The sequence below is a fragment of the Lipotes vexillifer genome, unplaced genomic scaffold (assembly GCF_000442215.2).
Source record: "Lipotes vexillifer unplaced genomic scaffold, Lipotes_vexillifer_v1.1 scaffold751, whole genome shotgun sequence".
Taxonomy (NCBI): Eukaryota; Metazoa; Chordata; class Mammalia; order Artiodactyla; family Lipotidae; genus Lipotes; species Lipotes vexillifer.
The window spans coordinates 1181244-1196347 of NW_006799727.1; the positions used below are offsets into that span (position 1 = coordinate 1181244).

Sequence of the window (15104 nt, forward strand, 5' to 3'; positions counted from 1 at the left end):
TCCCTTTGCTGCCCCTTCCAGTTTTTGTCATCAGAAAACCCTCCACAGTTGTTCTGGAGGGGAATGTGTAAAAAATCACCATGTATTTTAACCCAAGATGCATCATTCAACAAATATTTATTGAGTAGCTATTTTGTGTCCCTGAAATACCATTCCCTTGTGTTGCCAGCCAAGAATGATTTAGAAGTCTTTAGAATCTTTATTTCTATCTGGGCAGAGCCAGAAAGCAAAGATGGAACAACACTTAATGGCTGTTTTCACTACTTTGGCACCTTCTTGTGTCAGCAGCATTATGAACTGATTTTCTTTAGAGGAAGAAAGATGTTAGATGCCAGAAAAAAACCTCCCTCTTCTTTGACTCCTAGGGAACTGGTTCCCTTTGTATCTGAAAGTCTGCCAAGTCACAAATTGATTCAAAGGGATAAATAAGGGTCTTGTCTTATAGTGGACTCTCTGCCCTTTAGATAGAAGTCCGGACGTATAGGCAAAACACCCTACACAGAGCCCAGACTATAAAAACGAGACTTAGACCATACCTAAGTAGCACGCAAGACTGAAGCATTCAGAACTGTGGCTTTGTTGCCGTTGTTGTTAAGTTTTTAATGGGAATAAATTATCTGAGCACTTTCAAGAAAGTTAGGCAAAGTTAGGGCAGCCTTATCTTTCTCTCTCTCTCTTTTTTTTTTTAGAAAAAACCTTGTTTATAAATATACTTGAAAATCAAGTTATAATCATTTAAATGAATTATTTTTTTTAAAAAACACCTATATCCTTCACTTGTATTTCCGGGATAAGTTGACTTCATTTCTTGGTAAAGGGTCACTTAGTGTTGACAGTTTTTGCTCTGTATTTTCAAACTTTCTCCAGAGTAGGAGTCCTCTTCCCATTTTTATGGCATGTGCACATTTTATGTACTTAGGTGCGCTTGATGCTGTATGGAGTTTGAAATGTGTAACTTTCACATTCCTGAAACGTGAGATATGTAACCGAAAGATTTCTAAGTGCCTCTTCCCTTTTCCTGTTCGCCTTCCTTTGTCCCACAGTCAAGAAAATAATGCCACTGCTGATATTGGACGTCACCTTGTTTGGCTTGAGGACATTCAGGCTCTGACGAGAGAAACCTTTAGAACAGATAAGAAACCGGATCCTGCAAACTGGGAGTATAAGTCTCTTTACCGAGGAGATGTAGCAAGGTATCCATCGTGATAGCTCTCCCTGGTTTTCCCTGGTGGGAGGGAACTTCCTTCTCCTCTGTGCTCTCTCAGCACTGTCTGTGTCTCTTTGCCTCCCACCCCCCATCGACTCTGTTGACTTTTATCCACTGTTAAGTTGTGTAAGCATATACAATAGAAGGTGAGTAATCTCACATTCTAAAATAAAATTTTAAACCTTGAGATCAGGACCCAGGTCAGATTAATCTTATTTAGCCATGGTGCTTGGCATAGTGTGTTGGCATAGTAGGTGTTCAATGAATATTTGTAGAATGAATGAACCGAAAAATACCTTGAAATAATGGTGACTATCCGTAAACCATTTGGTCTAATCTATGTGCCGTTCTTAAAAGTTACAAAAGCCTTTTATTTATCCACCCCCTGCAATGCACACATGCCATTTTAAAAAATGACATTAAATGGTAACGACTTTTTCAAACTGTTTCCAGCATGCATGTGTCACCAGATAATCGTAAAAATAGGTGATGGTATTTGCTTCAGTAATGAGTTTAAACTTTTCTCCTCTAATCTGTCAATCAAAAATATTTGAATCCTCAATAAACTCTTTAGACACTTAGTACTTTGTAAGAACAATAATACACAGTCTCTGTTCCCAAACAGCTTATAGGTAATGAAAACTGAAGGTAGAGATCATGGAATATACAGCCAAGAGGAGGCCTTGAAGATCATTATCATTCTTCATGGGCTAATTACTTTTTAAAGTAAATTTGTGTTCCCATTACTTTGCTGCACCTCCACATTTTAGTCATGTTGTCACTCATTGTTGACACTGTAACTCACCACATAAGCAACTCCAACTAAAATTTCCTCTATGATGAGTTTATATCCGTTATTTTTTGGTGCATATTTGTATCTCCATACTGTCTACTAAAACCTCATGGCAGGGAGTAAATGACTATCATATTTAAAGTGTATTTGTGTATTTTTAGAATGATTTTAATGCTCCCTAAAGTCCTGTGCGGTTTTTCATGCCGCAGATGTGGGGATACACAGCAGATGCTGGCCTGGCATGAAGTATGTAGCATGATCCTGTGTGTGTTCTCTCACTGATGCTAGCCTGTCTGACCCTTACAGCTGCTCCATGAGGAGGGGGCACTCTGATTTTACCAACGAGGAAAGGAATCTCAGAGGTGAAGTACCTTGTCAAGGTCATACAACCAGGAAGCAGGAGAGTTCGGGTTTAAACCTGTATTTCTGTGACTTCAGATGTTCTTCCACTGTCCACAAAAAGAGGAGACAGGTTGGGTGGTAGGGCATTTTCTAGGCTGGGAAACAGAAGACTCTGGTTCTCATTCTGACTTTGCTGTTGACTAGTAATGTAATCCCAGGCAAGTCTCTTAACCTTTCTGAGCCTCCATTTCTTCAGTTGTAAATTGGGAATTATAACGCCTGCTGTGCCTTACACTCAAATATCAAAAATATTTGCTATGAAATTAGAAATTGGTGTGCAAATAGAAAGAGTTATTATTTAGTAATAGATTGAAAAAAGGAAAACATATGAACAGAGAGTGGCTCTTGAGCCTCTGCTAATGAATGGCCCAGAGCTCAGGAAGAGTAATTGAAGACAACTTTGTTAATCTAAACTGCAAAGAGACTACTACAGAGGGCTTAGGGCCTTGGTGTGATTTCCTAGTAAATTACTAAAACTTAAGTGAGGCAAGTCTTGCCCAGATTAATAGCTGTACAACTGTTAGTGTCCAGGTCTGAGGAGGTGTTGGTCCCATGGCACTCTGAGCTGCTCAGGGGATGGCGGGAATACTGTGTCAGGTACTGAATTTTCACACTTTTTAAGAGGGATACTGACAAACCAAGAGCATTGAGAGGAAGGTGAGCAGACACTTGGCTAAGGCCATCGTGTGAGGATGAGGTGAGGGCTTGTGGGTATTTGGCCCCTGTCAGGGATATGGTCGTTGTTTTGTAGGCTTTGTTGGGCTGTCTTTTGGAAGGTGGGTTAGCAATGTCCTGTGTAACTTGGGAAGCAGAACCAGGGCCAGTGAGTGGAAGTTTGGCTCAGCATGAAAGCGATCTAAGAGTGCGAGCATCCCAGCAATGATGTGGTGTGTTTTGGAGCATTGTGCTAAGCAAGGGTCAGCTTCTAAAGTGAGTGTATAACAAGTCAGAATTACCTTTGGAAAATTCCATAGGACTCATATACTATCTGTCAGTGAAGTTCAGCTAGTTTTTTCTCCACTTTTGGAAGAGATTATTGTTTCTTTGGCTATATACCAGATGAAATAATTGGCTTAAGTTTAGGAGCCAAGTTGTATGAAATAATAATAATAATTTAAACTTATCTAGTCCTTACTGTATGGCTAAGGACTTTACATATATAATTTAATTTTTTTTCTATTTATTTATTTAGTTATTTTTGGCTGCGTTGGGTCTTCGTTGCTGCATGTGGGCTTTCTCTAGTTGTGGCGAGCGGGGTCTACTCTTCGTTGCGGTGCACAGGCTTCTCATTGCGGTGGCTTCTCTTGTTGCAGAGCACGGGCTCTAGGCATGCGGGCTTCAGCAGTTATGGTGCGTGGGCTCAGTAGTTGTGGCTCGCGGGCTCTAGAGCACAGGCTCAGTAGTTGTGGCACACAGGCTTAGTTGCTCCGCAGCATGTGGGATCTAATTCCCTGACCAGGGATTGAACCCGTGTCCCCTGCATTGGCAGGCAGATTCTTAACCACTGCGCCACCAGGGAAGAAGTCCCAGGACTTTACATATATAAACTTTTTTGATCATCCTAGCAATTCTCTGACATAAGGTACTGTTATTATCCCTGTTTTACAGACGAGGAAACTGAGGCAAAGTTTGTTTGTTTGTTTGTTTGTTTTTTAAAACCTGATCATGGTCACCCAGCTAGTAAATGGTGGAGTTGGAATTTGGACCTAGGCAGTCAGACACTGAGAAGGCATGTGTGAATTGAATTCGCCAAAGGAAAGGCAAATTCATATTGTTCAGTCCAGCTTACTCTGGGGCTCAGACCCACTGAGTGGATTCAGGACAGAACTGGGTGTTTGATTTAAACATATTCTCTTCCCAAACCCTTTCCCTCTTTCTTTTCTTTTCATTTCTTTCACTCTTTCTTTCTTTCTCTCTCTCTCTCTTTTTTTCTGGGGGAGGTGACTAAGTACCTATATCTGAATTTATTTAAATTAGATACATGTGATATCATTCACTGAACCTCCAAGCAAAGTGGGGGTCCCTACCTCTGGAATTATTCAAGTGAAGACTAGCTGATTATTTGGTAAGGATTTTATAGGAAAAGTGCCTTTATTTGGGGAACTATTGCCTTAATCCTAGGTCCTGTCCAATTATTAAGGTTCTGTGATAAGTGATAAATTGTATAGAACCTAAATATCCAACAGTAGGGAAATGGTTAAATAAATTATGACACACTCTTCCAATGAACCAGTTTGAAGCCAATAAAAATTGTATTTTCTAAAACTAGTGGTATGGGGAAATGCTTAAAAGTAGGGAGGAAAGCCTGAAGCTATATATCAGCTATTTTAAAAACGGATGTGTGTGTGTATATATATGAATATATGCATATGCACATTATCTGAAAGTTGATACTTAATAATGTAGGCCAGTAGCATTCTTTTTTCTCCTTTATCATTTTCATCAAATTTGTTATAAAAGGAAGCTATTAAAATCAGTTTTACAAAATGCAGTTTTAAAGTCAGAAAACATGTTTTAAGAGATCGAATATGTAAAATATTGTTCATTTTTAGTGAAAATAAAAGAAAATAGTAATTAAGGAAAACAAAACTAGTTTTTAACTTAAAATTTGTTTCTTAGGGGATGAAAGCCTTATATAGAGCTATTTTAGCCTATTTTATCTCATCACCCCTTTGCTAAAGTTGTTTGACTCATAAATGGAAAGGAGAGAGATTATCCAGAGGTAATCCAGGAGGAACTGGGAGAGAGGATAAAGAGAAAGGGTTTGAGAGAAAACTTGTGTGTGTGAGAGAAACTATTCCTCTAAAGTGGAATTCACCACAGTGGAGCAGTGAGGGAGGCACGGGCAAGCGGAGAGCTTCTCAGGTCTCTGTTGACAGTGAGGAAGGAAAGGAGATGATGGAGCTGGACCAGGATGAGGTGGAAGAGAAGCTCTCTGGGAGTTGACAGAAGATGGCAGCACCTCTCTCTTGTTTTTTTCTCTCCACAGCATTTTATTGTGAAAAAATTAAAAAATCCAGCCAAAGTCGAAAGAATTTTACAGTGAACACTCATATAACCATGCCCTACGTTCTACCATTAATGTTTCTGTGCTTGCCTTGTCACATACGTGTCCATTTGGCTGTCTACCCACGCATCTTAATTTTTGGATGTGTTTCAAAGTAAATTGCAGAAATCAATACACTGCCCCCTGAATACTTCAGTGTGCATATCATTGGCTAGAGTTCAAAATTTGCTTATTTTTTTCTTTTGATTTAAAATTTACTTACAGTGTAATAATCCACATCTTTATTTGCTGAGTTTTGACAAATGCATATACCTGTGTAACCCAGACACCTATGAAAATAGAGGACATTACTATGACCCCAAGAAGTTTCCCCAGGCTCCTTTCCACTCAGTCCACACCCCACCTCCCTAGAGAAGATTACCATTCTAATTTTTTTCCACCATCAATTAGTATGGTCTATTCTAGAATTTCATATAAATGGAATCATATAGTGTGTGCTCCATTGTGTCTGGCTCCTTCCACTCGTCATAATGTTTTTGAGTTTCATCCATGCTGTGGCATTTATCAGTAGTTTGTTCCTCTTTCCTGGTGGGAGTATTCCATCAATGGCCATACCACCATTTGTTTATCCATTCTTGTATTGATGGACACCTGGACTTTTTCCAGTATTTGGCTGTTACTAATAAAGCTGCTGAGAACACTTGTGCACAGCTCTTTGTGTAGACATGTGGTTTCCTTTTTCTTGGGTAAATACCTAGGAATAGAATTGCTAGGTCATAGGGTAAGGTCTGTGTTTAGTTTTTTTAAGAAACTGCCAGACCTTTTCCCAAAGTGATTGTACCAGTTTACATTCCCACCAACAACATATGAGAGTCCCGGTTACTCCACAGATCATTTGCCAACATTTGGTATTGTCAGTCTTTTTAATTTTAGCTGTCTGGTGGGCCTGTGCTGTATCTCACTGTGGTTTTAATTGCTTTTCCTTGATGACTAATGATGTTGACCACTTTATGTGCTTATTGGTCATTCATATCTTTTGTGACATTTCTGTTCAGATCTTTGCCCATTTTTTAATTGGGTTGTTTGTATAACATACATACAGTAAAGTGTGCACAGTTTTCCTTAACTTTTGTGCACATATTCAGTAGTCTTGTGTTTAACTCTGGGGACGCCTACATGATCCATAAAAGCATTTCAGAACCCAGCCTCTTTTCCTGTAGAGTAGAAAATAGCCAAATGTAATTTTACTTGACATACTTTGTTTCAGGATTAAAAAAAGAATCTTAGACCTCTCTGTTATCTTAAGTAGGGACACAGGGCAGTACTGAGAAAAAGGGACTGGTCTAGGAGACAGATGACCTAGCGTCACCTGAGGTCTCAGCGTCCTCATCTAGGAATGGTGTAAAAGAGGAGATGATTTCCGCCTTGCCTGTCACACATGATTGTGATGTTCAAATGACATAATGTATGGGACAGTGCTGTACAAAGCTGCAGGAGAATATAAGTTACTAAGATCTGGAAGACAGGCATGATCTTAAATTCATGAGACGTAAACAAAGAGTCATGTTAGAGGAATAAGTCAAACAGGCAGAAAAGTTAGGAGCTAATCCTCGTACTTCTCTAAATAGAAGCAATTTGAAGGGAAGGTGAATTTGAATATATGCAGTTAACTTGCAGAACAAGAGTGTGTCTGCTGGGCCTTCAGTCATTTGGATCCAGGGCACATGTTCTCTCAGTAACTTGTTTTCTCTTTCAAATATAAGATACAAGAGGAAAGGAGACTCCTGCCTTGGCATTAACCCTAAGAAGCAGTGTATATCTTGGGAGGGGACTTCCACAGAAAAGAAGCGGTCACACAAGCATGTCGAGCGCTACTTTACAAAGAAGAGTGTGGGATTAATGAACATTGACGGAATTGCCATTAGCAGTAAAACTGAACCTCCCTCATCAGAGTCGATCTCATTTATCCCAGTGAAGGGTGCAGAGGATGTGGTTTCCCCTGTTACAACCTGGTTGAACCCTCTGGGGATTTATGATGAAGCCACCACGCAGTGGTTACAAGGCCGGGGTCCTTCAGAGCAAGAATCCAAGCAGCCAGATTCACAGCCCGACAGAGAGAACGTGCTTCTCAAGGCCAAGGTGGAGGAGTTTAACAGGAGGGTTTGGGAGAATCCTCGGGATATTCAGCTGTGGATGGCATTTGTTGCTTTTCAGGTAAGTATCGCTGTCCCAGTTCTCTTACCTTAGAATGACGGTCTTAATTTGGGGCACTGATTTACTCTGCAGTGATTTTTGAGCTCCTAGGAGGAACCCTGGTGCCGGGCCTCTAAAGATAACTAGAATTCAGCCCTTGCCTTGAGTTTACGCAAAGCCCAGTGAGGAAGGATAAATGCAATCTGGGGTAATAAATGCTATCACATCTGATTTGGGGATGGAATGAGGGGGTGACTTGCCACTAGGGAGTAAGAAATGGCTTCCAAGGGATGGTGAAACTTGAACAGAATCGTGAAAGAACAGTAGATGCTAACCAGGCAGGGGGAGGCATTCCTGAAATACAAGCAGAACATGCGAAGTGCACAGAATTGCAAAGAGGGGCTGCCCGTGGAATGACGTAGTTAGAGCTATGTGCTCCCCTTCTGGAACACTTGGATTTGTCTTCGTCCCACTTATCTCTTTGAACCACTTATATAATTATCATATTTGTCCTACATTTGGCTGTGTTATTGGTAAAACTGGCTCTTCAGAAAAGGTTTTCAAGACCTTGCATGCTAGTTATTGATACATAAATCTAAGTTTAAAATGACAGGGAGTGGATAGGTAAATTAGGTGAACTAAACACAAGATCAAACATGTCTGAATAACAATTCATTTTGAGAGGTGAGAAACAGTTTGGGGCTTATAAGTCACTCTACAAGCAGCCTTGAAATCCTGAGGGTCCCCCACTTCCATTTGCATTTGTAAATCGGTGTTTTTGTTGTTGAGGACGAGGTCATGAGAAGTCCGGGCCTGTACGCCATCGAGGAAGGACAGCAGGAAAAGCAGAAGCGGTCCCTGAGGCTGGTTCTGGAGAAGAAGCTGGCCATTCTGGAACGGGCCGTGGAAAGCAACCCGAGCAGCGTGGATCTGAAACTTGCCAAGCTGCAGCTCTGCACCGAGTTCTGGGAGCCCTCCACTCTCGTCAAAGAGTGGCAGAAACTGATATTTTTACATCCCAACAATACAGCCCTTTGGCAGAAATACCTTTTATTTTGCCAGAGCCAGTTTAGCACCTTTTCCATATCAAAAATTCAGAGTCTTTATGGAAAATGCTTGAGTACTTTGTCTGCTGTTAAGGACGGCAGCATCTTGTCTCACCCTGAGCTGCCTGGCACTGAGGAGGCCATGTTTGGTAAGGAGATGATGACCAGATCCTCTTAACGTGGGAGGAGCTGTACTTTCTTTTGGCTAAGTTGAAAATGAAGATTTATTTTTGGTTTATTTTAGGAATGTCTAAATCGATAAAACTGATTTTTAAAAAAGGTATTATGACTCCTTTTGATAACAGGTTCTCCCCCTCCAACTTCTTGGTGGTGGGGCATTAGAGCCAGTAGGGTTCGGAAAATATCACCAGACTAGAAGTTCCAACTTTTCTACTTATTAATCAGGTAAATGTAGTCAAGTCTCTTAACTGCTTTGGCTGTTGGTGGCCTTGTCTATTGAGATGCCTGCACTGCTCATCTGACCCATTATAGCATAGGGTCTGAGGCACTACTGTTTGCGGGATGCCCTGACTGGCTGGAAATCACTGATAGATATAGGTTTTTGGTATTATTATACTGTTACCATTTTTGGCAGGTCCTGAAGGAGACTAGAATATAAATTTTGTGCAGTAATGAGGCATGGGAGACTGCATGTTATACAGGAGCTGGAGAGTGTCACTCTTGACTTGAATCCTGAGTTTGCCCTTCATGGGTTCTGGTGTGACCTTGGATAGGTTCCTTAACCTGTTTGAGCTCTAGTTTCTCCCTCAGCATCAATAGTACAATACCTGCTTTACCTGATTGTTGCGCATGTCAGCTGAGATAATATATGGTGAGTCTAGCTCAGTGTCCGGCATGTAGCAGGCGTTTATTTGATCAAATCCCTGCTATCGAATAGTGCTACTAATTTCTAAAGATAGAAATGTATTGCTCTAGAAATAATAAGCATTTACTCCACTGACTTAAAAGAGTCTCATATTTGATATCCTTTGTGATGAGCTCAAATAGCTTAATGGTATTTTGTAGATGGAATTGTACCACAGTTTAAATGAACTGAAATTTTCAAACATGGAACCCTGATTTGTTTACAGCGGACTGAGTACACAATGAAAATTGCTGGTGAATAATGCCATCTAGTGATCAGTTGAGTACAGATCTTTGCTTTCTGATAAAAAAATCTATGACGCCATCCTTTTCCTAGAATTTTTCTCGTATTAATGAGCTTTGAGTATTTGATAACCAATATTCAGACCATCCTCTTGCCTTATTTTATTGTTACTATTCGTACTCTGTGATAGTTTCACATAAAAATGAGAATGTACTTTCATTGCAGTACTATTTGGGTCCTTTAAAATCAGGACATGTATATCTCACAGCTTTGAAAATATTAAGTCACTGATTTCAGGGAAAAGATGTTCTGGGTGTTGAACTGCATGTCTGTAGGAGTTATGTTCTCTCCCTTTTTGGGTGTTAACCAGGGTTCTCCCCCTTTGCTCTTCCTGCCTGCAGCCCTCTTTCTTCAGCAGTGCCACTTTCTGCGGCAGGCTGGTCACTCCGAGAAGGCCGTCTCTCTGTTCCAGGCCATGGTTGACTTCACTTTCTTCAAACCCGACAGTGTGAAAGACCTGCCTACCAAAGGACAGGTGCAAGTCCTGCTTGAGTCCCCCCACCCCGTCTCCATCTCTCTCCCTCCCCCTCTCCCTCTTTCGTGGGGATGTGTGTGGATAATGGGAGGTGGTGGTCGTATTTTTAAAATATTTATATCCTCCTTTACATCAGTCCTGTTGAGGATTGTTCCTCAGAAATATTCTGGCAATGCAAGGAAAATTCCATAATGAAAGTAGTGAAACATGGAGAGAGGAAAGACGATCCCTCCACCTCCCCAAATATAAAGATTCACTTATGTTCCTTTTTTTCCCCTTACTTAACTGCCCGTGTTTAAATGCTAGTTGCCCCCGCCCTCCAGGCAGGCAGTTGTCATGCCCTTTAAACTGTGGTCCTCTCTCTCCTGCCTCTGTGCACTCTAATCTGGGTCTCGTGTCTCTCCTCTGGTTAACCTTTCCACCACCTAAAATCTTTGCTGGAGTTGCAAGTGGAGTTGCAAGCACATGTTGGTGCTTTGTCAACACCGATCCTAACTGGGGGTGGGTAGGGCTGGGGGGGTGAGTCGTTTAGAAGATGAGTGAACATTGCCAATATTTGTGATGTGAAGCAATAAAGAAAACTTACCGTAGAACTATCCAAATAAGAAAACCTTCTTTTCCCTTTTTCCACTCAAGAAAACTCAGTTTTTGACTCAGCACAGAGGGTCTGATGAGAGATGGATTGGACATCTGAATTTATGGTGAACTTTGAAAGGTCTTTCGTGACAGGCTACGGTCTCCATCTTGTGGAGCTTTCATGAACTGCCTGTAAAGACTTTTTATCATCCTTATTTTTAATCTTTTTTTCCTAGACAAAATTGGCTTAAAGAATATTGGTTAGTATTGGTATAACTGATTATTAGTATAATAAGCCAGATAACACAGTTACTTTAAGACACGTTTTGCTGATTGAAGAACCTGCTGTGCCACAGAAGTGGTTCTTAACCTCTCTGTGGAGCCTGGGGTGTGTGCTGGGGGTCAGGATCAGAATTTCCCTCACCCCCACCCCTTTGCTGACACCCTCTAGGGTGGGAGCAGTTGCTGATGGGCTTGGGGGGCGCTGCCCAGGACAGAAGCATCACCCAGGACTGGCCCACGCACTTGAGGCTTTAAATACTCTTGAGGGCATGACCACACCTCAGCTTAATACGTGTTCCCAGCACACGGTAGGGACCAGTGCTTGTTGGCACAGAGCTGAAGGTGGTGGGCACCCAGTGAATAAGAGGTCTGTAATTTCAAAGCATGTGTATGACAACTTTGAAGCTTTTGTTTAATGACATTCCATACCTTTGTAACTGAGAGACATTGTTACCATAAACAGAGTAGTACAATAGAAAACAGGCAGAGTCTGGGATTACTGGTCTGTGTTTCTGTGGAATAAATGAATTGGTTATAACCATTCATCACACTTAAAAGAAAAAAACCTTTTTCTTGACTGCACTTCTGCCATCCCTTATTATAAGAGCAAATCCTGTGAAGAGGGAGTGTAGTCCTCGCGGTTCCCCTTGCCGAGGTGGCTGCCTGCACTCGGAGCGCAGGGCCTGGCCCTCCTGTGGCTCTCCTGGATGCAGACTGGGGCTCAGGCTGCGTCATCCTCTGCCGCTTCTGCCTTTTGAAGCCTGCTCGTTCTTCTTCAAGAGGTTTCTTGCAAAAGCTTTCATTGAACAGGTTACTGGCTCACTTTTTTTTTTTTTTTTTAATATTTATTTATTTATTTGGTTGCGCCGGGTCTCCTTAGTTGCGGCTCGCCAGCTCCTGTAGCTGCAGCTCACGGGCTCCTTAGTTGTGGCATGCCATCTCTTAGTTGCGGCATGTGGGATCTAGTTCCCTGACCGGGGATCGAACCCAGGCCCCTGCATTGGGATCGTGGAGTCTTAACCACTGCACCACCAGGGAAGTCCCTACTAGCCACCTTTCAAAGTCCTGATTGCCAGGTGATGACATATTCAGTTTCCTGTTCATGGAAGTGTTCACGTTTGTTCCATAGGGAATTGCTGCTGCCAAACTGCCCCCACATGCTGCAGGCCTGGTGGTCAGATGACTGAGGGAGGGACCAGGCTTTACCCTGCAGGCCTGTTTGTTCACTGGGTGCCAGCCATGTTCAGCTGTCGCCCAGCAAACATTTATTGAGTCCCTCCTGTGTGTTGGGCACAGTGCCAGGTGCTGGGAATTTACTGTAATTGAGATGTGGTCCTGACCTCAAGAGCTCACAGTCTGTCCTGTTAAAACTTTGGTAATATAATATTGTAAATCAGCTGTAATTCTATTAAAAAAAAGACTTTGAATCTCCTTCCCCTCCAAAGGTCTTGAAAGCAACATGACTTCAGGTATCAGTTAGGGGGCCCAGTGGCATTCAGGGAACTGGCAGTGCCACTGTCCCTGGTCAGACTGGCCTACCAGGGTCAGAACCGGCAAATCGTCCCTCTACCACCCAGCTGCAGGTCCCTCTTGGTGGGCTTGGCCGGTCTTTCTGTAACTAACCTCAGAGGTGTCATCCCATCACCTTGTGCCATATCCTGTTTGTTAGAAGCCGCTGGGCCCACCCCACACTCAAGGGTGTGAATACTTCAAGGCAGGGGAGGGCCACGGGGGCCTCTCTTGGTGGCTGCCTGTCACACTAATTGGTTTTTCCGTTTTGTGTATCGTATATCTACTCCCAAGACTGATGACAGGCAAGATTTCAAGAATCATAAGCCCCTCTTATGCCAGTCAGCACAGATTTTGCCCAGTGACTTAGCAGTTCTGTACAAGGGAGGCTAACCTCTGTATCTTAAACCTGAACAGGTAGAATTCTTTGAGCCCTTTTGGGACAGTGGAGAGCCCCGGGCCGGGGAGAAGGGCGCCCGAGGCTGGAGAGCGTGGATGCAGCAGCAGGAGCGGGGCGGCTGGGTGGTCGTCAGCCCAGGTAAGGCGCCTCTCAGTTGAGATGCTCTGCCTTTTCCTTCCAGAATTTGTTTTCACGTCTTCACGGGTTATTTGTTTGTAGGTGTGAGCTATTTATCAGTAGCTTAAGAACACTGTGCAAACATCAAAGTGTCAAAAACTCATGAAGTAACTGACCTGGGAGAAAGACTGTTTCTTCCCCTTAGAGATTTTAAAGCAGTTGACTGCCATCCCCTCCTTTAGTCCATACACTCTTGAGGGTTGAATTTCTTTCCAGAGGAAGTAATTTTCATTTTGTAGGTTGCTTCTGATTAGTAATTTTGTTACTAATCCCCTGTTCTCCCTCCTCCCATTTTTGTGTGTGTTAAAGACTGTCTTTTTGTTTTCTTGGCAATGTACAGACCAACAGATTATTTGAAAAATACTTGCCTTTTTAGGAATACTATAAAATAATTATTAACTAGCATTTATACAGTAGTCATCCTAAGTGACTCCAAAATATTTTCCAGATTTGTACTCTTCAAGACAGCATTGACCAACAGAAATATAATTCAAGTCATATATGTAGCTTCACATTTTCTGATAGTCACGTTAAAAAAGTGAAAAGAAAGAGGTGAAATTAATTTTGATAATGTATTTTGTTTAACCTAGTATATCAGAACATTAACATTTCAACATGTAATCAATTTAAACAAATTAATGAGATATTTTGCCTTCTTTTTTTTCCATACAAAGACTTTGCCATCTCCTGTATATTTTATACTTATAGCACATCTCAGTTCAGACCAGCCACTTTCAGGTGCTTGATAGCCTCATACTATGGCAACTGAATTGGACAGTGCAGCTCTCAGCTATTCAGGAATTGCTTCACTTTCTGGTTTTGTTGAAAGTGTGATGGGGAGAAAGCCCAGACTCGGCCAGCCTCTTCTCACAGGTGTGACCTTTCTGGGCCTTGGTTTCTTCATCCGCGGCATGGAAGCTTTGGATTAGCTAAGGTCTGCGTGGCAGCGCAGAGCTCCAGGCCAGGTGGCATCCCCGCCTCCACTAAGGCAGGTTGGGTGCGGGGACCGTCAGGTATTTGGGGTGACTCTGCTCTGGGCAGCACTGTCTGGTGATGGTCATGCCTCACCTGTGCTGTCAAAGGCTCAGCTGTTTTGACTTCTCTTGAGTGTCCTTTCCTAAAAGAACTGGAACTGTTCTTCAGGCTGACCTCAGTGGTTTCATATATGAAAACAATAACCTGCAGGGAAAAATGGAAGTAGGTGTTGCACTTTTAGCCACTGAGTCTGCGAGACCACATGAAGAATTATGAAAATAGGTCTTTGGGTAATAAATCTTCTTTCTCTGAGTGGCCGACTCAGCATGGTTCTGTGTTTTCAGCTTGTTTTTGTTTGTTTCTGTGTTTTGTGAATGAGTAAGGCTCTTAGACGGCATGGAATGTACGTTCTAAAGTTCACCATATTCTGCAATTCTATGAGGATAGAGTTCTCATAGCAGTGTCCAGAGACCAAGTTAACATTACTTCTCTGATAAATGTCCAAATGTCTAATCGTCACTCATAATCAGATGTAAAGTTAATTTTCTCAGAAAGATAACCCCAGTGTTGAAACCTTGATTTTTAGTATCAAGTTAGGGACATATGTTGGTGCTGATATTCCTGCAAAGTTTCCATTATAGAGAATCTACTGAATTCAGTGAATTTCTTTCTAATGAATATAATGGGAGTACGCAAAACCCCAGCAGCATCAGGAGAAAGGTTGAAAGATTCTTGTTTTCAGAAAACTAGTGGATAACTATTTTTGGTTTTGTTTTATTTTTAAGTTTTTGGTTCACCATGACAGGGCTGGCATTTAGAGAGTGGCTGGTGTTTCTCATTGATCTCATTGATCCCTTCTTCATACAGTACAACTTATTTCTCCTTGCTTACCCT

At 42.0% G+C, this 15104-nt stretch overlaps 1 protein-coding gene across 1 annotated transcript in view; it reads left to right on the plus strand.

The window, feature by feature from the left end:
• NRDE2 (NRDE-2, necessary for RNA interference, domain containing) overlaps positions 1 to 15104 on the plus strand; it is a 44722-nt gene that overhangs the window by 17017 nt on the left and 12601 nt on the right. Inside the window, exons 4-8 of the mRNA XM_007471889.1 lie at positions 1044 to 1193; positions 7173 to 7623; positions 8392 to 8797; positions 10158 to 10291; positions 13076 to 13196. Of these exons, the coding sequence (XP_007471951.1) occupies positions 1044 to 1193; positions 7173 to 7623; positions 8392 to 8797; positions 10158 to 10291; positions 13076 to 13196 (1262 nt within the window). The remainder of the gene's footprint in view (positions 1 to 1043; positions 1194 to 7172; positions 7624 to 8391; positions 8798 to 10157; positions 10292 to 13075; positions 13197 to 15104) is intronic.